General features: G+C 43.3%; 1 protein-coding gene across 4 annotated transcripts in view; it reads right to left on the reverse strand.

Annotated features, from left to right (window-relative positions):
- Positions 1-21,003, reverse strand: part of SAE1 (SUMO1 activating enzyme subunit 1) — a 61,967-nt gene that overhangs the window by 34,154 nt on the left and 6,810 nt on the right. For 3 of the 4 annotated variants that reach the window (XM_036885520.2, XM_057492664.1, XM_057492665.1), the window contains exons 2-5: positions 16,125-16,236; positions 11,762-11,935; positions 9,486-9,628; positions 8,133-8,232 (exon numbers count right to left, since the gene is read on the reverse strand). In XM_036885520.2, the coding sequence (XP_036741415.1) occupies positions 8,133-8,232; positions 9,486-9,628; positions 11,762-11,935; positions 16,125-16,236 (529 nt within the window). Of the gene's footprint in view, positions 1-8,132; positions 8,233-9,485; positions 9,629-11,761; positions 11,936-16,124; positions 16,293-21,003 lie in introns of all 4 variants that reach the window. The other variant, XM_057492666.1, reaches the window with a different exon arrangement.

Below are 21,003 nucleotides of genomic sequence, written 5' to 3' on the forward strand. Positions count from 1 at the left end.
CTTAACTCTCAACTGGTTCAGAAAAAAGTGGTTCTCAGTACTAGCTACCTTCACTAAGTTTAAGAAGTCTGTGTATGAGTGAAAAGAATCACATCAAATCTGCAGAGCTATGTGTCTGACTTCCTCTCCATGTATGCATGCGCGTGCACACACACGTTACACAAACATACACACCGACAAACACACACCCAGATATTTAAGAGAAATGATGAAAACAAAGAATCAATATCAGCTACCAGGCAGTTTACAGCTTGCTAAAGACCAAAAGAGATTTGACAGATGGAAGTTCAAATTGTCAGTGGGGATGAAACAGTCATGGCTTTTATGGTGGCTTTCTGCCTCCCCATCATCACTTCTTTGGAGTTTGGATCCACTGTAAAAGCTAGTATACAAGAGGTGCCTACTGCCCTCAAACCTTTGGTCAGGGGTTCTGTTTGACCTGCAAAGGCAGTCATGTAGTCAACCCAGTGACACTTGGTGCCTGATACAGACTGCCAGACCCTTCTTAAGAAGCCTTACAACACAGATCAAAACATCAGCAATATGGTCTGGGAAGGCCAACACAATGAGGAAACGAAGTGTTTACTGTTTCAAAAATGACCATGATTTTAATTAAGAATGTTTGTAGTTTGCCTGGCTAAAAGCAATGCTAAGAATCCACTGATTAATTAGGCCACTATATGATGGAGTAGGAAAAAAGGCATTGTGTTTTAGATTCTCAGCCAGGCCTGCCCCTAACATTTTCAGGTCCTGGGGCAAGAGAACAAATAAAAAGCCATATATCACATTTCCATATTTAGTTATAAATCACACTAACAAACTATTAAATAAAGGAGTTTATTCTCCTGCCTTAACTAATATACCTTCTCCATAACCGCTCAAAGACCAGCTTCATACTTGGAATTCTCACACTCCAGAATGAGGTGCACCGGGAAAGCTGGCCTCATCCCCTCGTCATCTCTTCCCACCTCTGGCTCTGTCCCACAGTGCAAGAGGCCTTGCACTGGAGTGCAGCCATACAGCCTGTCCTTCCTCACCAAAGCATTCAGACTTCAGGACAAGGCATGTGGACACTGTGGCAAGGTCTGCACTCGAGGCAGATCAGCAAAGCAGCCCACGAAAGCCTGGGAAGCCAGCCTGGGCTTGTCTGAAAAGGAGATTCTGGGGGTCCCAGGTCCCACAAGGTGGTCTAGAACTAGGGGAAGGGGAAGGCTATGGGCTTCAGGTGGACACATCTCCTCGATCCCATAGAATCCTCACCCTTTAAGGGGAATGGCTGGAAGAAGGTGAGAGCAGGACCTTCTTGAGCACTAAAGCCAATGATAGAGCCCTTTTTCCTTCCCAAGTCTAAGGGCAAAACTATTCCCAGTTCTGTCAGTAATTTCTGACCTTAGGCAAATGAATTTACCTCTCTTGGGCTTGTCTGTGGCTTGCAACTTTTAGGGACATTCCCTGGTATCTGGGGAGGAGGCCCCCAGTGACTCTGCAATGTGTAGTAGCCCCCTTCCAGCTACAGGTGACAGAGCCAGAGGTGGGCACATGGACCCAGCCAGACCAATCAGATTCTTTCTCCTGGGAATTGAGAATTTGGAAGTTGGAAATGTAGACACATTAATGGCAGGGCTCTTTAGAGAAAAGGTAAATTTCTACTGTTTCTGAGGTCCCCAGCTGCCCCAGTCTTTGCCCTTCTCAGATCACAGTGGACATTCTATGCTTCATGTGCTACTCCAGCCTACCTCCGCCTCCAGTTAACATCCCTTTCTTTGTTCAAACTATACAAAGTCTACTATGGTTGCTCATAACAATTAAAAATAAAACAAAACTTAACCAAGTCACCTAATCTGTACTGGGACAGATGCAAAAGGTGGTATTTGCCTAACTCACCTCACCAGCATTGGGTTTACCAAGAGAAAAAAACCATGCTCAACAGAGAATGAAGGGCTTTTCAGGTAAGCACTTAGTACGAAGCCTGCTGGGGGCAGCACCCACCCCACACCCCCCTGAAAATACACTAAAACAGGCAACTTTCACCCTTCCCTTACTGCTCCGTGCCCTTGGCTCCCGATCCCTCTGTCTAGATGCCTGACCCAGGCCTCTCCATTATCCATTTCTTCCCTGACAATTCTGGGCCTTGAGAATTTCAATCTGACAGTCTAGTCAGGGCAAATAACAAGCCCTCTTACACTATTAACTGATCTCTCCTCAAATGGTGTCAGCTTCCGGAGGCAGGGGCCATGGTGAAAGGCACAGCACAGAAGAGACTACATTTTCAATAAATCACCGTAAGCTAATAGTATCCAACTTGCTTTTCATTTGCCAAAAAGCCCAACAGTAAATATAAAAGATGAATTCTCCACACAGTCTATCAGCCACCAAATTACGGGGTTGTGCAGAGCCATTTAGAATAGTGGGAACTACAGAACCCTCAACGCAGCAGGAGCCTGGTTCAATAAATTACGGCAAGGCAACAAGAGGAAAACTTATATAGCCATTTAAACGCATGCTCTCCAAAGCGGATTGGAAGATTTGGGGAGTGCTTGTGAAGACATGTTGAGCTAAACAAGCAAAAGACAGTACATAGATGTGAGGTCATTACGTGCGTTTTATATGGACCATCACGTAGTGATCAGCACTCCCACTGTATCGTACACGTACACAAAAGGATACCAAAAGGGATGTGACAGTCATCACTGGGTAGCAGGGGTCACTCTTTCTCAACTTGGTCTGTATTTTTCATACTTGGGACTGTGGGCATATTTTACTTTTTAAATCAAGCTGATCTCTAACAAGTAGTACAGTTCTGGATATAAAGCTGAATCTAAGAATTGAAACAACATTCAAAACTACAGATTTCTAGGACTAATTTCCACACCTACTCAGGGGAATCAATAGTTTCGGAAAGCACAAAGGACAACCACAATCCAATCTGAGAGACAGTTTCACTCAGCAGAGTGGCAAAAGTGAAGTTACCAGATATGACTGTTAAAATACTGCTGGTTTTGGAATGCAAATGAATAGAACTACCTGAGAGTAATGTAGCAGAGTCTGGCAAAGTTGAAGGCATACATATCTTAATTTTCCTCCCAGTCGTGCACTTATCCTAGATTATCTACACTCACACACAACACTGACAGCATAATGTGTGACAGCCAAAATGTACTTATCTAAATGCCCATCAACAGAATGGATAAGTAAATAGTAATGTTATCCATACAACAAATACCCTAACAGCTTAAAAGAAAAAAGGATGTCCTGCAGCGCTGTCCAGGAGAACCTGCTGTGATGACAGAAGTGTCCTGTATCTGTGTTTTGCAATACGGATGCCAACAGCCAGTGTGGTTACTGAGCATTTGAAATGCGGCTGGTGAGACTAAAGAACTGAATTTTTAATTTCAGTTAATTTTAATCTAACCAGCCATGTGACTAGTGGCTACCATAATGGACAGCGAAGCCCTCGAACTAAATACAAATGGATGGCCTTGCAAACATTAACACTGCTCTTAAAAAGCAGGTGGCAGTATACATACAGCAGGAAGCCAATTTTGAAGTTAAAAAGCCCACCAAACAATTCCACATTACTTGGAAATACATACATATTGTAGAGAGAAATGAGTGGGTGTTAAGTCCGGGAAAAGGAAATCCCAAGGCAAAATATCTCGAAAAACTGAAACCAGTCAAAGGGAGAAATAAAGTTTAAAATCCGTTTATTGCTTATAAACTGCAGTCTGGGGCCCTTACTCTCTTTCCGGCTCTAGCAGAAGCCAAAACCGGCCCTCCCCCTCCTCCTCTCAGGTACAGATAAGCCCTCCGTTGCCCAGGTAATTACCCATTGATATGGAGATGAATTTCTCTCCACCCCTGAACGCCTATTGATATGCAGATGCACTAAAACCAGGCGAGATATTCTGGGAATATTACAATTTTACCCACAGTAGGAATGAGAACCACAACTGAGGACAGTGGTTATTTATGTTGGAAAGCAATAGCCAGGGGACTGACCACACCAGTAATTTTTTTTGCTTTAAATTAGGTGGTAGGTACACGGTAGTTGGCGATACCATTCTTAATTCAGACCTAACAACACTTAATTCACGTTTCATTCCATTGTTTAGATTTACAAACACGTGGTGAGACACCATGCCAAGCAGAGCTAGCTCCATCCTCCTGAGGGCCTTATTAACCCACACAAATGTACCAGCAGCCCTGGCGGGGAAGGAACACAGGCTGGTGCAACACTACTGGGAATGCTTTGGTTTGCAGGTTAGTGTGTATTTATTGTTATGTTCCATAACTTGCACTGATGTTGCATGATTTTTGAGTATCAAGAAAGTATCACAAGAAATAGACTGGATGGGACTGTGATGCTGGGAGGGACCCCCTTCCCTCATCCCTGGAGCCCAGAAACTTCCTCTGTGAGGTAAGGCACCACGAGCACCCGCCCCACACTCCATGGCCGTCCTACCCACAAGCCCTGCTGTTGGCATCCCACCAAACTCTCTGCAGTTTGCGCCCTGCGTCCCTCTGCTCCCCAAGCCCCCACCACGCCATTCTGACAATCAGGGCTTTAAAACTCTCTGCCTGAAGGTTCTGGTCTAGGCAACCCAATGACTGACTTCTAAATATTCCTGGCCAAGTCCCCATCTTCTTTGGAATTCTGTTCTCTCAGCTCAGTTCAAATTACCTAAACTATGTACAAGGTTAATCCATTTAGTTGATCACAAAGAAAGTTAATTAAATATACTTCTAAAAACTGACAATAATCTCCTCCAGCGCTGTGTCACATTAGGCTGTAAGACAGCCACAGCCACACTAGACAAACACTTGCCCTAGTATGCCTGGGCCTGCAGGGCACCGGGAATACAGCGGTCAACAGGCTACCCTGCCCCGCTGGAGCTTAGACTCTCCTGGAAGAGACAGACAATCCAAACAGCAATCAGCCACTCAGCATTTCGAATCAAGGTGCCACATCAAAGAGAAGGAATTAAAGCACTCAGGCAAAGGGAGTGTTTCTTTAAGGGTTGGAGGTGAGAGAAGGAAAGGAGAGAGTTGTCAACAAATTGCTCAGAAAGGGGGAATCAAAATAATGAATCACTGCTCAACTGTGGAATTTCACAACTGATTCATGAAGAGTATTAACAGTACCCACATTAGTCACCTACTATTTCAGAAGCAGAGGTAAAATTAAATCTGTATTTCTTAGTATGTCATGAACAAATACTGCTCTATGTTTATTTTTAAACAGCTACTATGGAGAGTAATCGCCATCAAGCACCTACTCACGTTCGGCGGCCCCTAACTATGAAGAAACAGGAACAACATGGAAGTGTGATGGTAGACTTTTACCTTCTAGGTAAAAGGTAAAATTGGAATGATCCCAATTTTCACATATTTTATCCCGCCATCCTCCTAAAACTTCAAATTATCCTAGAAACTCCAAGGGGATTCATCTTGTAAGCCGCAAGGCAAGCCTGTGCCCTTAGGCCAGGTCTACACTGCCCCCATCTATGCCTTCTTACACAGATGTATGATCTGGGGCAGGCCATTTACCTTTCCTCAGCTTCACCATCAGCTGTAGATGGACACAAGAATGCACGTGCTTCTCTGCACCCAATACAGTGCCTCGCACACAGTAGGCATTCTGCAGCTCACAGACAGATGGTTGTTTTGGAGTGAGGGAAGCCAGACTCATTGTGACCCTTACATCTGTGCTTTTCATTGATCCTATTTCCTGTGACTGACTGCTGATCCTGGCCTCAGTGTTTGGCAAACTGTCCTTCACATGCCAACTCTAACAACTTTTCTTCAGAGAAACCTTTCTGGACACTTCCTCTCCACAAAATCATTGCTCCTTCCTGGATCTAATGTGCATTAGTGCCTTTATCAAGTTTGTGCCAAAGACCTGATTCTGATAAAATCTGTCTCATGACTTCTCCTGGACACCTAAGGAAGTAAACTACTGAGCACCTACTTCTGAGCTATGCATCTTCCTAGACGGTGTGAAAACCACAAGCTCCGTTTTTCCTCTTTGTTTTTTATCGTTTCTAATTTAGGAGCACAAAGTGGACCTTGAAGCAACGGGCTTTACACAGTTTGGTTGAAACTAAGGGAAATGGGGAGGGAAGGGGAACCCTAGCCAGAAACCTTTCACAGGAAACAGGAAGTGGTTGCTTCCCCACCCCCAGCCTGCACTGAGCATAATCCAGTTATTCTGTACAATTAAGGCCAAAGGGCAGAATCTGAATCAAGGAGGTTTTGAGTTGGAAGAAAACTTGGAAATCACGGAGCAGTCTCCACTGCAATGGAGGTGAGGCAGCCTGTTATTACAAAGGGGTAGAGCCACAGCCCAAACCCAGTTCAGCCCAGTCCTTCTGGAATGCCCTTGGCAAAGCAGCACAAAGACAAGGTTTGGAATTCCAGGGATTGTCACCAGGAATGCCCTGAATGCCTCACAAGCGTAAGGGCTGAGAGGTTGGAATCTGAGCCTGAATTGTCCAAGTGAAACAGCTGACTAACAATGTCAGCTGGGGAATATTTTGATACCTTCAAATCTGGCCCCATCTCGGAAGAGGCTGCACAAAGACCTCTAAGACCGAAGACCCCTAGGAATGGTAAGCAAAGGCCGCCGAGTGCCTGCCCTGGCTGCCCACATTCTCCTCATAGCTACATAAAAGTGGCTCCCAAAGAGGCTTCAAGATCCGCCCCAGTGGGCACCGTCAGAATTGACTCCCAGGACACTTCCAGCTGTGGAGGGCTAACAAAGCTAGGGCTCTCTCCATTTGAATGTGAAAGACCTGCCTCAATCAGGGAAGACCCTTAAGCCATAAAACCCTTCACACCAAGGCCAAGTGTCACACTTGTAAGAGGGTGTGATTTATAAATTGACAGCACCCACAAAGCTGCTTTTGTACTCCTCTCTTAGTTAACAGTTTATCTCCCCCCCACCGAACTCACAGAGCTATTCAGATAAAGCTTGACTGGGCCTCAAAAAGAAAAAGGAAGAAAGAAAAGGACCCAAGTTTTGGCCAAAACACCAATGTTCACATTGGATAATTACAGTCCTGTGAATAGACACTAAAATTAGGGTTTAATAATTCCTCTGTATCACACTTGCAGCATCAAACTATTGAAGTACAAACATAAAGAGCAAGGAAAAGAAAATCTCCAACGCAGCCTCGTTGGAAGCTCAAAGAATTCCACTTTTGTGGTTTTCTGCAGTCTCTTTGTGGTCTCTGCACTCTTAGAATCCCCTCTTTAGAGCAAATTTAACTCGATGCTCTGACCAGATGTTTTTCTTCCTCAACATTTAAGTCTACAAAGCAAAGAGTAAATATGGGCTTGGTCGTGTCTTTCCTCAGTTCAGCAAAACCAGTTCTGGCCCCTTCACCTTGATTCCCCCCTTGCATGATTCCCTTCTCGAATTCTGACACTAGCTAAAGAAACCACCTTCCGCTGAGTCCCTCCTGATTCCTCTTTGAAATGGATTTTAATAATCTCACCAATACCAGTAGAGTAAATCCCTAACAGAAAATATGTTAAAAAAACAACAACACACACTGGATAACACATGTCAACATCGAGGCCTTTCTTCTTAGGTTATTTGGTGCTTCAAGTTTAAATTGTCTCTCCCCTAACTCAGGTCCTTACTAAATTATCTATCAATCTGGAAAAAAAAGAATTTGTACTAGAATCGTGGCCTAAAGCTCAAAAAAACAGTCTTTCCTGAACTTACTTCTCCACACACCAGAGGTCCAAACTGGTGGACCACAGAGCAAGTAAGTCCTACAGGCACATTCTCTCCGACTGCCACAGAGTTGATGGAAACAAAATTCAAATCAACGTGAGTAGACTGCCAATCTTAAAAAGTGTGGGGCAGAGCATAGAAAAAAGTCAACATTTCAGAGTCTCTTGAAAAATCACACTTGTCATCACTGGATCCACACTCTTGCATGGCACCAGCTGGCTGGCAGTACGCAGCAGCCACTCCCCTTTAATGGCATAAGCACTGGCCCTGTCAGTCCAGAACCCCTCCCTTCAGGACTGCATGCTTGCTTCTCTAGCTTGCCATTGGAGTTGCCTGTGCCCTATAGGGCCCCAGGGTTTCTGACCTTTGACCCACCCCACAGCACACATACCTTTTTGACCATGGTTGTCTCGGATGAGTCAAGTTTTGCTTTCTTGGTATCAGGCCCATCTTCTACTCCTTGGCTAACTTTGGCAACTTTGGTTTTCTCCCTAGAGAGTGACAAGGGGAGGCAAGTGAGTTCTACCGCATGAATCATGCCATTACAACAAAAGAGCCTCACTAGCTCACAGAAAAGGTTGATAGTTAAGAGCAAAAGCTTTGGAGTCAGACAGATTTGGGTTCAAATCCCAGCTCGGCCACTGATTACCCGATAAATCAGGTACCCATGATGTGGGAATAATATCCCAACAGGGTTATAAAATGAAAAATAAACTGCTTGGCACACTATCTAGCGCACAGTAAATTCTCAATACGCCTTGTACATTTCACTTAACTCAAGACATAAAGAGCCAAACTTAATTTCTCCTCTCTGCCATGGGGAGTTCACAGTAAAATAATCTGGCCCACTTTTCTTTGCTATGACCTCTTTACACAGTTATAATGAGCCCAAAGAAGTAGTGTTTCTGAAAGCCATAAAGTGCCAGTTAGGAGAGCTCTTGAACATGCTTGTCCTTCCCCCATCTCAATTTTACAGGCAAGAAACTTGAAGGCCTGAGAAATTTCAGTGACGTGCCTGAGAAGCTGAACAGAAGAAAGCAGTTCTTGATTCTTGGTAGGAAGCTTCACCTATCACACCAGATCTCTTTACCTCTCATTAGCAAGGGGGGTGGTCAGAAATTACAGCCAAAAAACCCAACTCATATAGTTTTACATTACTGGTATCATCTGCCATCTTTCATCTAGAAGCTATCAGTTCAAAACACTGCAGGTCCCATCATATAAGAATTACCAAGGTCTGTAACCTCAATGTTCCACATGAGAGAATAAGGTCTGTTTGTTCCAGTCTCTGGACCTTGGAGCTTTTCCAAGGTAGACTGTGGCTGAACACGACTCCAGGGTTACCCATCTAAACTATCTCATACTCATTTTACTATCTCTCAAACTGAAACATGCAAGCCCAGACTGAGGAACAAATGTTTACAATCCAAGCAAGCCTTCCCTACAAAGAAAGCGTGGCTTCACCACCTGGAGGCAAGACTGGTCAAATACCCACGTGGTGTACTTTGACTGCCATAAGAACTCTGCTTTATGTTTCAGATTAGACGGATCTTCTTGGAAGGTAGGGGCCACATCTCCTACGATTCTCAACACACAATCTATGTATTCAGTGGACTGTTAATGAATCGGTTTCTGAATGTTCTAAATATTATAGTGAAATATTTGCTTTAAACGGTTCATTTCCTACCAGTGAATAAATACATTTTGACTATGTTATGCTCTCCCTTCCTCTCCCAAAACTTACTCTACAAATTCATGCTCTCCAAGATTGGCAAATGTGTATCCATGGTAGCCAAAAACATCTCCTGTAAAAAACTTGATGCTATTTTTGTGACAGATCTGGTCAACTTTAACTATGACATCCCTGGAGCAGCAAGTCAGACATACCTGCAGAAATAAAGAATTGGGTGGGTATAAGTTTTGCAAATTGCGAACCACTGCCCTGATGTCTAAAAACATCATAATGAACAGTGTCTCTGGGCATGTCTAAAGCTAGTTTCAAACTGGTACAACAGGTTCTTTGGATCCGACAGAAGACAAAAGGAAAGTTGCAGGTTTCAGTGTGTAGAAAATGTAAATTAAGAGACTGTCACTTTTTGCAACTCAAACCAAATGTGTGCAGCTGGAAAGTAAAAGCCATTCATTTCCCCAATCCATGAACATATATAAACATTTCATACTTTTTATGAAAAAGGAAAAAGTAAAACAATGTAAATTATTTCTAAAGTATTAAATCTATTAAAATCTAAATAAGCCATAGCAAGAAGCAAAACTAGTTTTTAAAATTGACCCAAAAGGTCACATTTAAATGTGAGGGCATTTATTGCCCCTTCGCTTGATTGTTATGTTAAGATAACAAAGATAAGCAAGCCCTGTTGAGATTATTTTTCCACAGTTTCCAATGTGAAACTTTATCTGCATTTAAGGACAAAAGAAAAGGTTACAGACCAAGTGACCTTCCATTCAGACTTAGACAATGAACTGGTGATTCACTCAGTGGAATTATCAATGTTGCTCTGAGGCCTCTAGGTTGTGATAGTAAGTTGAGTTAGTAGAAATGGCTACATTTTACTGCACAGAACACCATTTTTATAGGAGAAGCTTTGTGATCAGGGTCAAGAAGGTAACTTCTGAATCGCACGTTCCCTTCTGAACATAGGAAGTTGGAGAAGTTACAAAAGGTTATTTTTATTTGATAGAATTGTCTTCACTGTTGTCTGGCAGTCTACGTACTGAAATAACACTCACAGTGAAGTGTGTGCCTCTTGTGTCAGAGGATGTCAGAGAATGTTCAGAGGATGCAGCCACCCAAGGAAAAACTAAATTTAAATAAAACGTGTGAGACGGCCACAGTTGAACATGCAATCAACTGACCAAATGGAACCCTGCGGAGCCAAATGTGTGCAACCCTTGAGGACCAGTCAAACAGGGCCTACGAGGCAGGCAGGCATCCTTGCCCTGTGCATATGCATTCTGCAAACTGGCCCATGCTTAATTTAAGTTCTAACAAACCCTCTAAGTACTAGAATTCAAAGAACAACTAGAATTAACCAAACATGTTTAGTATGAAAAAAAATGAAGAGAAGATAGACTAATGTCCAAACAGAAAATATTCCAATACCTGGAGATACAAAATAGAGTGAGTTTTTTAAAGAAAGACAAAATGAATAGGTAATCCATCGTGCCAAGCCTATATCTGAAAGATGCACATATGTAATATAACTGTGGAAAAACAAATTACCCAACCCAAATTCTAACCTCTTGTGTAACAGACCTTTCATTTAAAAGACAAGTAGGTCATCTGTGACTATTTCATGGTGACCCAAAAGTTTAAGCTTTTCCTGGGTACAGGGAATCACGTCTGAAAGGTCACAGACATTGAAACAGAATTTAACTTATCCTTTCACCTTTGCATATACTTGGCAGTGAAACCAAATGAGGTTGGATATGCGTCCTCTGGCTTGTGACTACAGTGAATTTGTCCAGTTATCCATGGCAACATGGCCAAAGTGGCTATTTGAGAGAGGACAGAGACCAAGATCAGGTGTGCTCTTTTTTAAGACAAAACACAAACTATAGCATGATAGCACTAACAAAAAAATGCTGCGCTACAGAAATCAGTCACCAACTTAAGTTTTCGGGAGGAAACGTGTAATAAACTATACTGAAACAATGTGCAAAGAGTTTGGAAGGAAGACAAAACACCAGTGATGAAACGTGGTCTAGGGAAACACATGCCCAAAGAGACCAGCAGACAGCAAGTCACAAACAGCGACAGCAGACACGACAGACTGGCCCTGCCCACCGACATACTAGGGCAACAAGCTAACAAGGCACGAACACTACAGCAATGGAAGACTGAAATCTAAGGCAATAAAGTAAGCCTAAAAAACTGAACAGTCTACAAACTTACTTGGGAAAAAGCTCAGAATTTGAGATCCTAATGCTCTAGTGTACCTAGCATATAGTGCTGTTATTTGTTTAATTTTCACAGCAGATCTTATACTCTACGGAACTTACAGCATCATATTGAGTGAAAAACAACTCGGGCTTCTTTTCTATATTCTCAGTGTCCACTTTCACATCCACCATGGGGTTGAGATTCTGGGCTCGTTCTAAAGAGGCTTCAGCCCTGTTTCGGCCAACAGAGCCAGTACGGATCAGGAACTGAGCTCCGGGGTCTTCTGGAGATACCTAGGAATAATTTTTCTTTTAATACTTGAATTTTGGAGGAAAACAAATTTCAAAGACAATGAACCTTTCCATTTTAAAGGATAACCGCGATACCTGCCATGTAATTGTATTACTGTTCCTGCAGGAATTTGCCTAACGCAGACTACCTAAATTCATTCCTTCTAAAGCTGTGAAATAGACACATTTAACTTTTTTTTTTCCACTGGGCATTGCTGGTTAAAGAGCACCCTCTTGTGTTTATAAAGAAAATTCACTCTAAACAGAAAAGTACATGGTATCTTCTTCCACTTATATTTTAACTGCTAACAAAATGACATAATTATCAGTGGTAAGAATTTAACAAATACCTATCATGTGCCCAACTCTAAGCACTCAGAAATGAAGTTTAAAAGATGTAGTTTCTGCCTACAAGTGGTTTAAAATCAGACAAGTATTCAGACACAATTAGGAATGCTTGAAATGAACTTAAATTCAATTAAAACAGAAAGCAGGAGAGATGAGTGGTGCTGGAGCAGAGGGATGATTTCACCCACAATGCTGGATATAAGCAGAAGCCTCAAAAACAGATAATATAATCACTTGACATCCACCAGCAAGATAACAGATTCCATACTGTTCATAAAGCATTTCTCCACATATCAAGACTGGGTCCATCAGAAGTAACCTCCCTCCCCACTCCTCCTGCAACTACCCACAGCACACACTCTCCCTTACCATCTTGCCTCCAAGGAAATGAATGAGCTGGTCCTCCTCCTATTCAAGACCAGCCCTCTAATAGTATCATGGACCCATCCCATCCTGCTTCTTCAGGGATCTCGCTACAAGCCAAGAGGCTGTAGGTCACAGTGGTTGAACAACAAGGTTCTGGAATACTTCAGGTTGATTTCAAAGCTTTGATTCAGATCTTGGCTTAACTGTGTGACTTGAGCAAGTATGAAGGAATTACATGTAAAACAAGGGCATTAGTAACAGCAGTGCTCTTGCTAATCCGCTCCATCAGCATTACTCTGCACTTCCGGCCTCTCGGCTCCTGGCTCTCCTCCGCTCCTCACTGAATATTCCAGTCCACATGGATCCTCTTGGGTGTGGCTCTCTCCAAATTCCAGTTCAGAATCACTCATCTTTTCACTCTACATCTCCATAAACCAACTCAATGCCACTTTTAGTTTCTCCCCAAATCTGCTGCTATTTCTCCAGTTGCTCTTACTGGTACAGATTGCTTCCTGATCCATCTGAGACTTGTATTAAACTGCCCACCAGACAGTTCCTCCTGGGTATCCCACAAGCACTTCACATTCAACTCCTTTATTTGTTGTCTAATTGATGAGCCCACCATCCAATCACCCAAGCTAGAAACCTGGTCTTCATATCCTTGATAGCAGCCACCTAGTGTGCCAGGAGTCAGACTGCTGGGTCTTAATCCTACCACGTACTGCTGTGACCTGGAGTGGGCCAGTATGTCACTTTCTCATCCTGTTTTCTTATCTGTAAAACCCCTCTCAAGAGTTGTGAGGATTAATGAGTGACTACAACTGCAGCGCTCAGCAGTGTCCAGCATCTTCAGCGAGTGTCAGCTGCTGTAGGTGTTCCTTGCTTTCCTTAGGCTTCCATACACACCTCGACCAACTCGACACTTTCTTACTTTGGTGTGCTTCTTACCATCTCTAAACCAGTGCCATCATTCAGACCCTTCTCACGTCTCAACTAAATAACTTAAGCAGCCTTCTGGGGTCTTCTGCCAGCCACAGTTCTTCCAGCAATAAGTGATCTCCGGTAAGCCCAAGGCTGACCAGGTCACCCCTCCCTGATGTGAAGCTCTTCAATGAATCCTCACCACCTAGAGTATTAAGTTACAGCACAGCTCACGAGCAGACCCTTGTGACTTGAACCTTGCCTGCAACCTGCTCCCGCCGCCCCCCCCCCACCTCTTTGGGCTTCACACTCTAAGAACACCAAGCTGCTTGCTCTATTCTATTTCTACCACACCATTTTGTGCCACTGCTAAGACCTGTGCCTAAAACATGGCCCCTCAATTTGATAAACCTCTACTTGTTCTTTAAGACTCGACTCAGATGAGAACTCCAGGAAGCCTTTCATATCTCTCTACTATAACCTTAGTCGGGTAGCCTGCTCTGGTCTCCGAAAAAAACTTGACAATGGGAACCAAATCTTGGGCATCTTTGTATCGACAGTACCTAGAATACTTCAGGGTACCCAGCAGGTGCTTTCAGATGCTCACTGATGTAAACTAAATGAAAAACTCTAAGGTGCAGGAATTAATTCATCTATCCTTATTTTATAGATAAGCAAACTGAGTCTCTAAGAGGTTAAGACTGGCCCAACTTAAGGAGGTGAGATTTGAGCCCAAATCTGCATGATTCTTTTGCACTCTGCAGCATGGTCTCCCTGGGATGTTAAGAAGAGCACAAGCAAATTGTAAGAAAGAACAACCACACTGTTCATGAACTATCAGATTTAGGAGATGGGAGTCAGGCTGGGTAAGTTGACTGGGTCCAGGTTCTATCAAGCCAGTGGTTCTCAATCATTCCTCACTTTTAAACTCACCTGGATAAGTTGTATTTTTAAATACCTTCCCAAATATTCTAAAGTGCAGACAGGATTTCAAATCACCATATTAGACCTTGAAAACTAGAGAAGTTAAGCCTTGTGGTAGAAGGCACTGTAAATCCTTATAGTGAAGAAGTAAGGGATGACAATCCGCCTGTTCACTCTGACACTTGGTGGCACTCATCACTGTACCGAGGTGGTGACGGAACCACAGCACATACCCTCAGCGTTTTATCACCGTTCTCCACTCTTAGATCCCCCCAACCAGATGAAGAAGTCACTTTCCCCATGTGGTTTTACTTTCCCACGCCCAGGGCTTCCAAAGTTTGGGCACCCTCCATCCTTGGTTCTCCATTCTTACACTTGCTACACTGCCAACTAAGTCTGTCTCCTGGGCAGGGTGTTCCTGCCCCGAGGGGGCACTGTAGCTGAAGAGATGTCAAAACTGCCAGTGTTCAGACTGCCAATAATCCAGCAGCTGGTTCGCAGGGATTTTTTTCCTTAGAAGGTTTTGAATTCAAGTGAAAACTCAATTTGTGACTATGATATTAAGTTAGCCAACCCACACTTCTCTTTATATTGTAGGAAAATTAAAAAAATTAAAATCCCAGATATTGTTTCTCCCCTGCAACCCCAAAGTGAGCTTTTAAAAATTTCATTAAATTTACTTTGGTCCAGAGCCTACACCTCACACTGTCTACCAGTTACTCAGGATGAGACAGGACCCTATTCACTAAAAGAAAAGACACAATATCATGTGACAACACAATCTTTGACGTACTTTACCTAAGGAAGAACACGATGATTTCTGGAATTTGCTTTAAAATACTACCACTCAAAAAAATATAACGGAAAAGTTAAATAAAAAAGAGCAATAAAATATTGGCATCTGTAGAAGCCAGGTAGTGGGGTGTCAAGTATTACTCTACTTTTGCATATATTTGCTATTTTCTATGAAAGAAAACAAATGTTATTGAGGTATGAGAATGTAGAAACAGCAGTTATTTTCATCTTGGACAAAAGACAGGAAAAGAAAGCTACACATGTGTTAGGCACTATTAATACATTACCCATTAAATATCACATAATTATTCTTAGTGACTGGACGATTACAGGCAGGCACTATGCCAAGCAGTCTATGTACATTCTCTCTGACCCAATGATTTCCAAAGTAATGTCTGTGAACCACCTACTTGAAGATCTCCTGAGATAACTTTTAAATGTATATATTCCTGAGCCTCATCCCAGACCTTCTACAGCAGAATCATAGGGGGTGAAAATGATACTGTAATAACAAAGTCCTGAGGCAATTAAGCAATTTTAATTAGTTATTTAGGTGATTACAGGCACAAATTGGAAAATTATTCCTCTACTCCTCATTTACCCTCCAAGGAAGCGGTTAATTCCACTGCACAGACAGGCAGGCTCAACAAAGAGACAGGATGTGCTAACCGCCTAGGATGTGCTAGTGCTGTCAGCCTCCAAAGGCTACAGCTGCACCAAGGCCAGCCCTCCTTCTACAGCCCTGCAGGGGCACATAGGAACTCACAAAATATCCCAGTGTTTATTCTGAACATGGCAGTCTGCAAAGGACAGTGATGAGGTCGCTGAACCAGCTCACCTGCTCATGGTCCAGCATGGTCAATCCTTTCACCCCCGCCAGGATGAGATTCTTGGCAATTTCAGCCCCGAGTCCTTTCATGCCGACCAGAAGCACACGGGAGGCCCGCAGCCTGTAGGGCAGACATTTTAACTGGATGACAGAGAGCAGTGGAACTCTGTGAAATCACTGAAGAACAAAACAAGACAAAGTAACGGGGGAGTAATTTTGGTTTTCACCATATGTGCTGAGGCATCACAGCCTCATATTGAGGGAAGAGACAGGCTCTAATCTTTCCTGCAGAGAAAGATACACTCAAAAAGTATTTACTGGGGCACCTGCTATGCCTCTGAAGTGTAGATATACCACGATAAATAAGACAGACATAATCCCAGAGCTTGTACTGAGTGGAAGAGACAGACAAGTATACAATATGTCAAAAATTGATGAAAAACAAGCACGATATTGGTCAAAAATGATAGAAGGCACTATTTTAGTCAGCCTGATCATGAAGGCCTTTCTGAGGAGGTTCTGAGTAAAAATCAAAATGAAATGAGGGATGAATGTACAGATATTTGGAAGAAGAGCACTTCAGGTTGAGAAAACAAAGAGTGCAGAAGCCCTGAAGCAGCGGAGTGCTTGGCATGTTAGGTAGGAGGACAGAGCGGCCAATAGCATCGGGCAGAGGGCAGAGCAGTAGGAGACACGGTGCAAACAGAGCCAACGGCCCCGTCACGAAGGCTCTGACAGACACTGTAGGGATTCCGGGTGTTATTCTAAGCATGGTAGAAAGCATGGCAGGGGTTGGAGGACTGGAAAGGGAAGAAGGCCACAGTTAACGTGAGAGGGGATGGCTTGAACTAGTACAATAACACAAGACAAAGTGAGAAGAGCTACCAATTTAGGGTATAACACAAGCACAAATGTGGCAGCATGGAAGAGGGTGTATTTGGATCATTCTATTCCAGTCTGTAAAGTGACAGAAAATGAGGCTAAAAAAAGAGACCAGGCTATCCCAAAAAGTCTGGGCTCAAAGGTAAGTGGCGGGCAGTATAGGTCCAAATATCTTGTTTGAAATTCCTTAACCAGAAGCATTTCAGATGGAATTTTTCAGATTTGAAAAAAGAAATCACTTACATCACATTTTATAAAACAACCCCATCAGGATCTCAGGCAGCAATCTGTAATGGAACTCTTTTAAGATTTTTACACCAAGTATACAGTTATTCATACTGGGAAGGAGTGGTGAGAACTAAGGACAATCCCACATAAGTTCAAGTTCTACTGGCCAGGGAGTTTGCTCATTTATGAAATAAGTCAACTCTCAGTAAGAATCAGTATTAGAAAGAACATGCAGAAGCTCTTTTCCATAAATGGTTCAAAATTATGGACACTTGCATGTAGTCAGACTGGAAGTCCTTGAATCTAGAGGACTAGGACACAAGAATGAGAGCTGATAAAGACGGTCCTGTGCTGACCCATGGTGCTAGCACACTTTGGATTTCCTTCACTGGTATGGCCAAAGGGTAGAATGGAGGGAGGGGGACATACTGATAGGATTTCCCTCACAGGCATATGTCTGGGTCTCAGCTTCTCCATTATTGCTTTTTTTCTTCAGGGTCCTTCCACTACCAAACACAGGCTAGCTGACAAGAGCTTTTCAGGACACAGTTCCACTACACCAGACTAGGAGGGAACTGGAAACAGCTTACAAGACACAAGGAAGGTAAATAAGGATGCTAGCAACGAGCAGGTCTCTTATCACAGATTGACAGCATTATACCAGTGGGTGGAAGGAGGGGAAGCTCTGTGGCCTCCCAAAGGAGCTCCCATCTCTTGAGAATCAGTACACACAATAAGCAATGTTTCCACAAAGCATACAGTGCACACAGCAAACCTTTGATATCCTTGCACTTAGCTGCACCTGCTAGGTGTCTGCTGTCACTGTTAAGTCTACAAGCCACCCCCCCCCCAGCTGGCTCTGACATCGTAGCACCTGGATTTCCAAGTTCCAAGTCCCCTTTCAGTCTTAATGACGGGTTTTGGTCCAGTTTGGCTGCTCCAGTGCCTCAAAGATATGGCTAAAATGGCCCAGCTCTCTTCTGGGAATCTGTTATCTTCAAACATACCCAAAGGCCTCCTAATCTCCAGACCCAGTAACTTCTCAGGCTGTTCTCCTTGACACTCCTTCAGCAACAGGCACTGCCAACCACTGAAACCCTCTAGGTCTGAACACTTGGGCTTGAATTCTGGCTTTGCCAATTCCTAACTCGGTGACCTGGTGTCTTGCCTGAGGGTATCGGCCCTGAGCAAGTTCGCTCTGGATTTGGTGAGACAGAAAGATGACAACAGAACGCTGTGGGTAAAAGGGTTTTTTTTATACCTAGCTTTATTCTCGTGGTGGCAAGTCAAACGCTTAGAATCCTGTCTGCCTCAGGGCAAGTCTGTGTGCAGCAAGCTGGTCCCTGCCACCCCACTGTACTGGGTAGCACTCTTTTTTATACAGTCAGTAATAACTTATTGCCCACTCATGTGCAAGCCTGCACCTGTTAGCACTGCACGTGCCCACTGGGCAAGCAGACCAGGGTCAGCTAAGAAGCCTGGTCATGGAACTTCCATCTTCTCTACACCTGGACAAGCTGCACAATCTCTCTAAACTTCAGTTTTTCCATGTGTAAAGTGGGGATACCAATTCTGACTTCATGTCATTTAATCCCCTCGGCAACATGGTAAATAAAACATGTGCAAAACCATCTAGCGTAACCCCCGGCATAAAACAGATGCTCAACGTGTTAGTTGAATTTACTGAACTCAATCCCCATTGGCTTCATTATAAGTGGGTCAGTAATGGGTTTGATTCTGATTTTCAAAAATATCTGACAGAGAAAAAAAAACCCTAATGCTGGCATTTAAGAGCACTCAGTATCGGCTCCCTCCTACTTTCCCACACTTGTCTCCCACTACTACCAGATGACTACTCACTCCCAAACATGCCTTCAGTTTCCCACCTGCAGACTTTAAATCACAGCATTCCACACACCTGAAATGCACTCTCCCTCTCTATGCCGTGTCAAGCCTTTCCCCCACACTTCAAAGTGCAACTGAATACCACTTCCTCACAAAACCCTATATTATCATGGCAGACTCAAGTGAGCACTCCCTCCTCTGATCTCTTAGCACAAGTGCCACATAAAAATGCCTCTGACATAAATCACACATAGCCCTGTGGCCTTTCCACAATTCCTACATCCTATAGAGCTCCATAGACTCTGACAGCTTGGGTTTCTTATTTAACTACCATCAACACAGAGTATTGTGTTTATGTTTTTAATCCTTAACCTGCTAGGGGTCCTGAGACTACAGCTTATTTATGGCTCAATTACGTGAAAAGCACTTAAAATAATACCTGGCCCACATTGCTAATCATCAGAGAAAAGCAAATTAAAACCACAGTGAGATATCACCTCATGAGATATCACCTCACACCAGTTAGGATGGCCAACATCCAAAAGGCAAACAACAAATGCTGGCGAGGATGTGGAGAAAGGAGAACCCTCCTACACTGCTGGTGGGAATGTAAACTAGTTCAACCATTGTGGAAAGCAGTATGGAGGTTCCGGTTCCTCAAAAAACTAAAAATAGAAATACCATTTGACCCAGGAATTCCACTCCTAGGAATTTACCCTAAGAATGCAGCAGCCCAGATTCAAAAAAACATATGTACCCCTATGTTTATTGCAACACTATTTACAATAGCCAAGAAATGAAAGCAACCTAAGTGTCCATCAGTATATGAATGGATAAAGATGTGGTACATATACACAATGGAATATTATTCAGCCATAAGAAGAAAACAAATCCCACCATTTGCAACAACACGGATGGAGCTAGAGGGTATTATGCTCAGTGAAATAAGCCAGGCAGAGAAAGACAAGTACCAAATGATTTCCCTCATTTGTGGAGTGTAAGAATAAAGCAAAAACTGAAGGAACAAAACACAGCAGACTCACAGAACCCAAGAATGGACTAACAGTTACCAAAGGAAAGGGACTGGGGAGGATGGGTGGGAAGGGAGGGATAAGGGGATTAAGGGGCATTATGATTAGTGCTCGTAACGCAGGGGGGAAATACGGGGGAGGCAGTATAGCACAGAGAAGACAAGTAGTGACTCTGTTGCATCTTACTATGCTGATGGACAGTGACTATAATGGGGTATGTGGTGGGGACCTGAAATTGGGGGGAATCTAGTAACTGCAATGTTGCTCATGTGACTGTATATTAATGATACCATAATAAAAAAAAATGTAAAAAAATTACTACTGTAGAAAAACAAATAAAATAGTAGATTTTTTCTACAAAAAAAGTAATACCTGGCCCATAGTCAGCACTTAATGAATGTCAGCTATTATTATTATTCATGCTCTGATGCAGCAATCCCTCTTCTTGGAATCAATCCTACAGAAATACTCAAGTGGGCACAAAAAATCATGTGCAAATATATTCACAGCAGCATCAACCATCCTCTTCCTTCTACCTCAGTCACCACCTGACTGAGCCACCACGTCTCACCTACAGAATTACGGCAGCCTTATGCACCTGGTACACCTGCTCCCCCTGCTTCCTTTCTTGCCCCCCGCAATCTACTACTCCCATCTCAGGCAGAGAGCTGTTAACAGATCATGCCACTCTCCTGCTCAAATCTTCTGATGGTTTCCTATGCAAATTCCTTATCAAAAGCCTGCGTACCACTCCCATCGCAAGTCTCATCCTATTCTCCCCCTTGGTGATGCACCTACAGCAGGGCCAGCCTTCCCTGACCCGGGAAAATATGTTTGCTCCTGCATTAGAACTTTGGCACTAGTTGTTTTCTGCTTCCTCCCCCAACTTTTCACAAGAACCA

This window comes from Manis pentadactyla, chromosome 15 (genome assembly GCF_030020395.1).
Source record: "Manis pentadactyla isolate mManPen7 chromosome 15, mManPen7.hap1, whole genome shotgun sequence".
Classification (NCBI taxonomy): Eukaryota; Metazoa; Chordata; class Mammalia; order Pholidota; family Manidae; genus Manis; species Manis pentadactyla.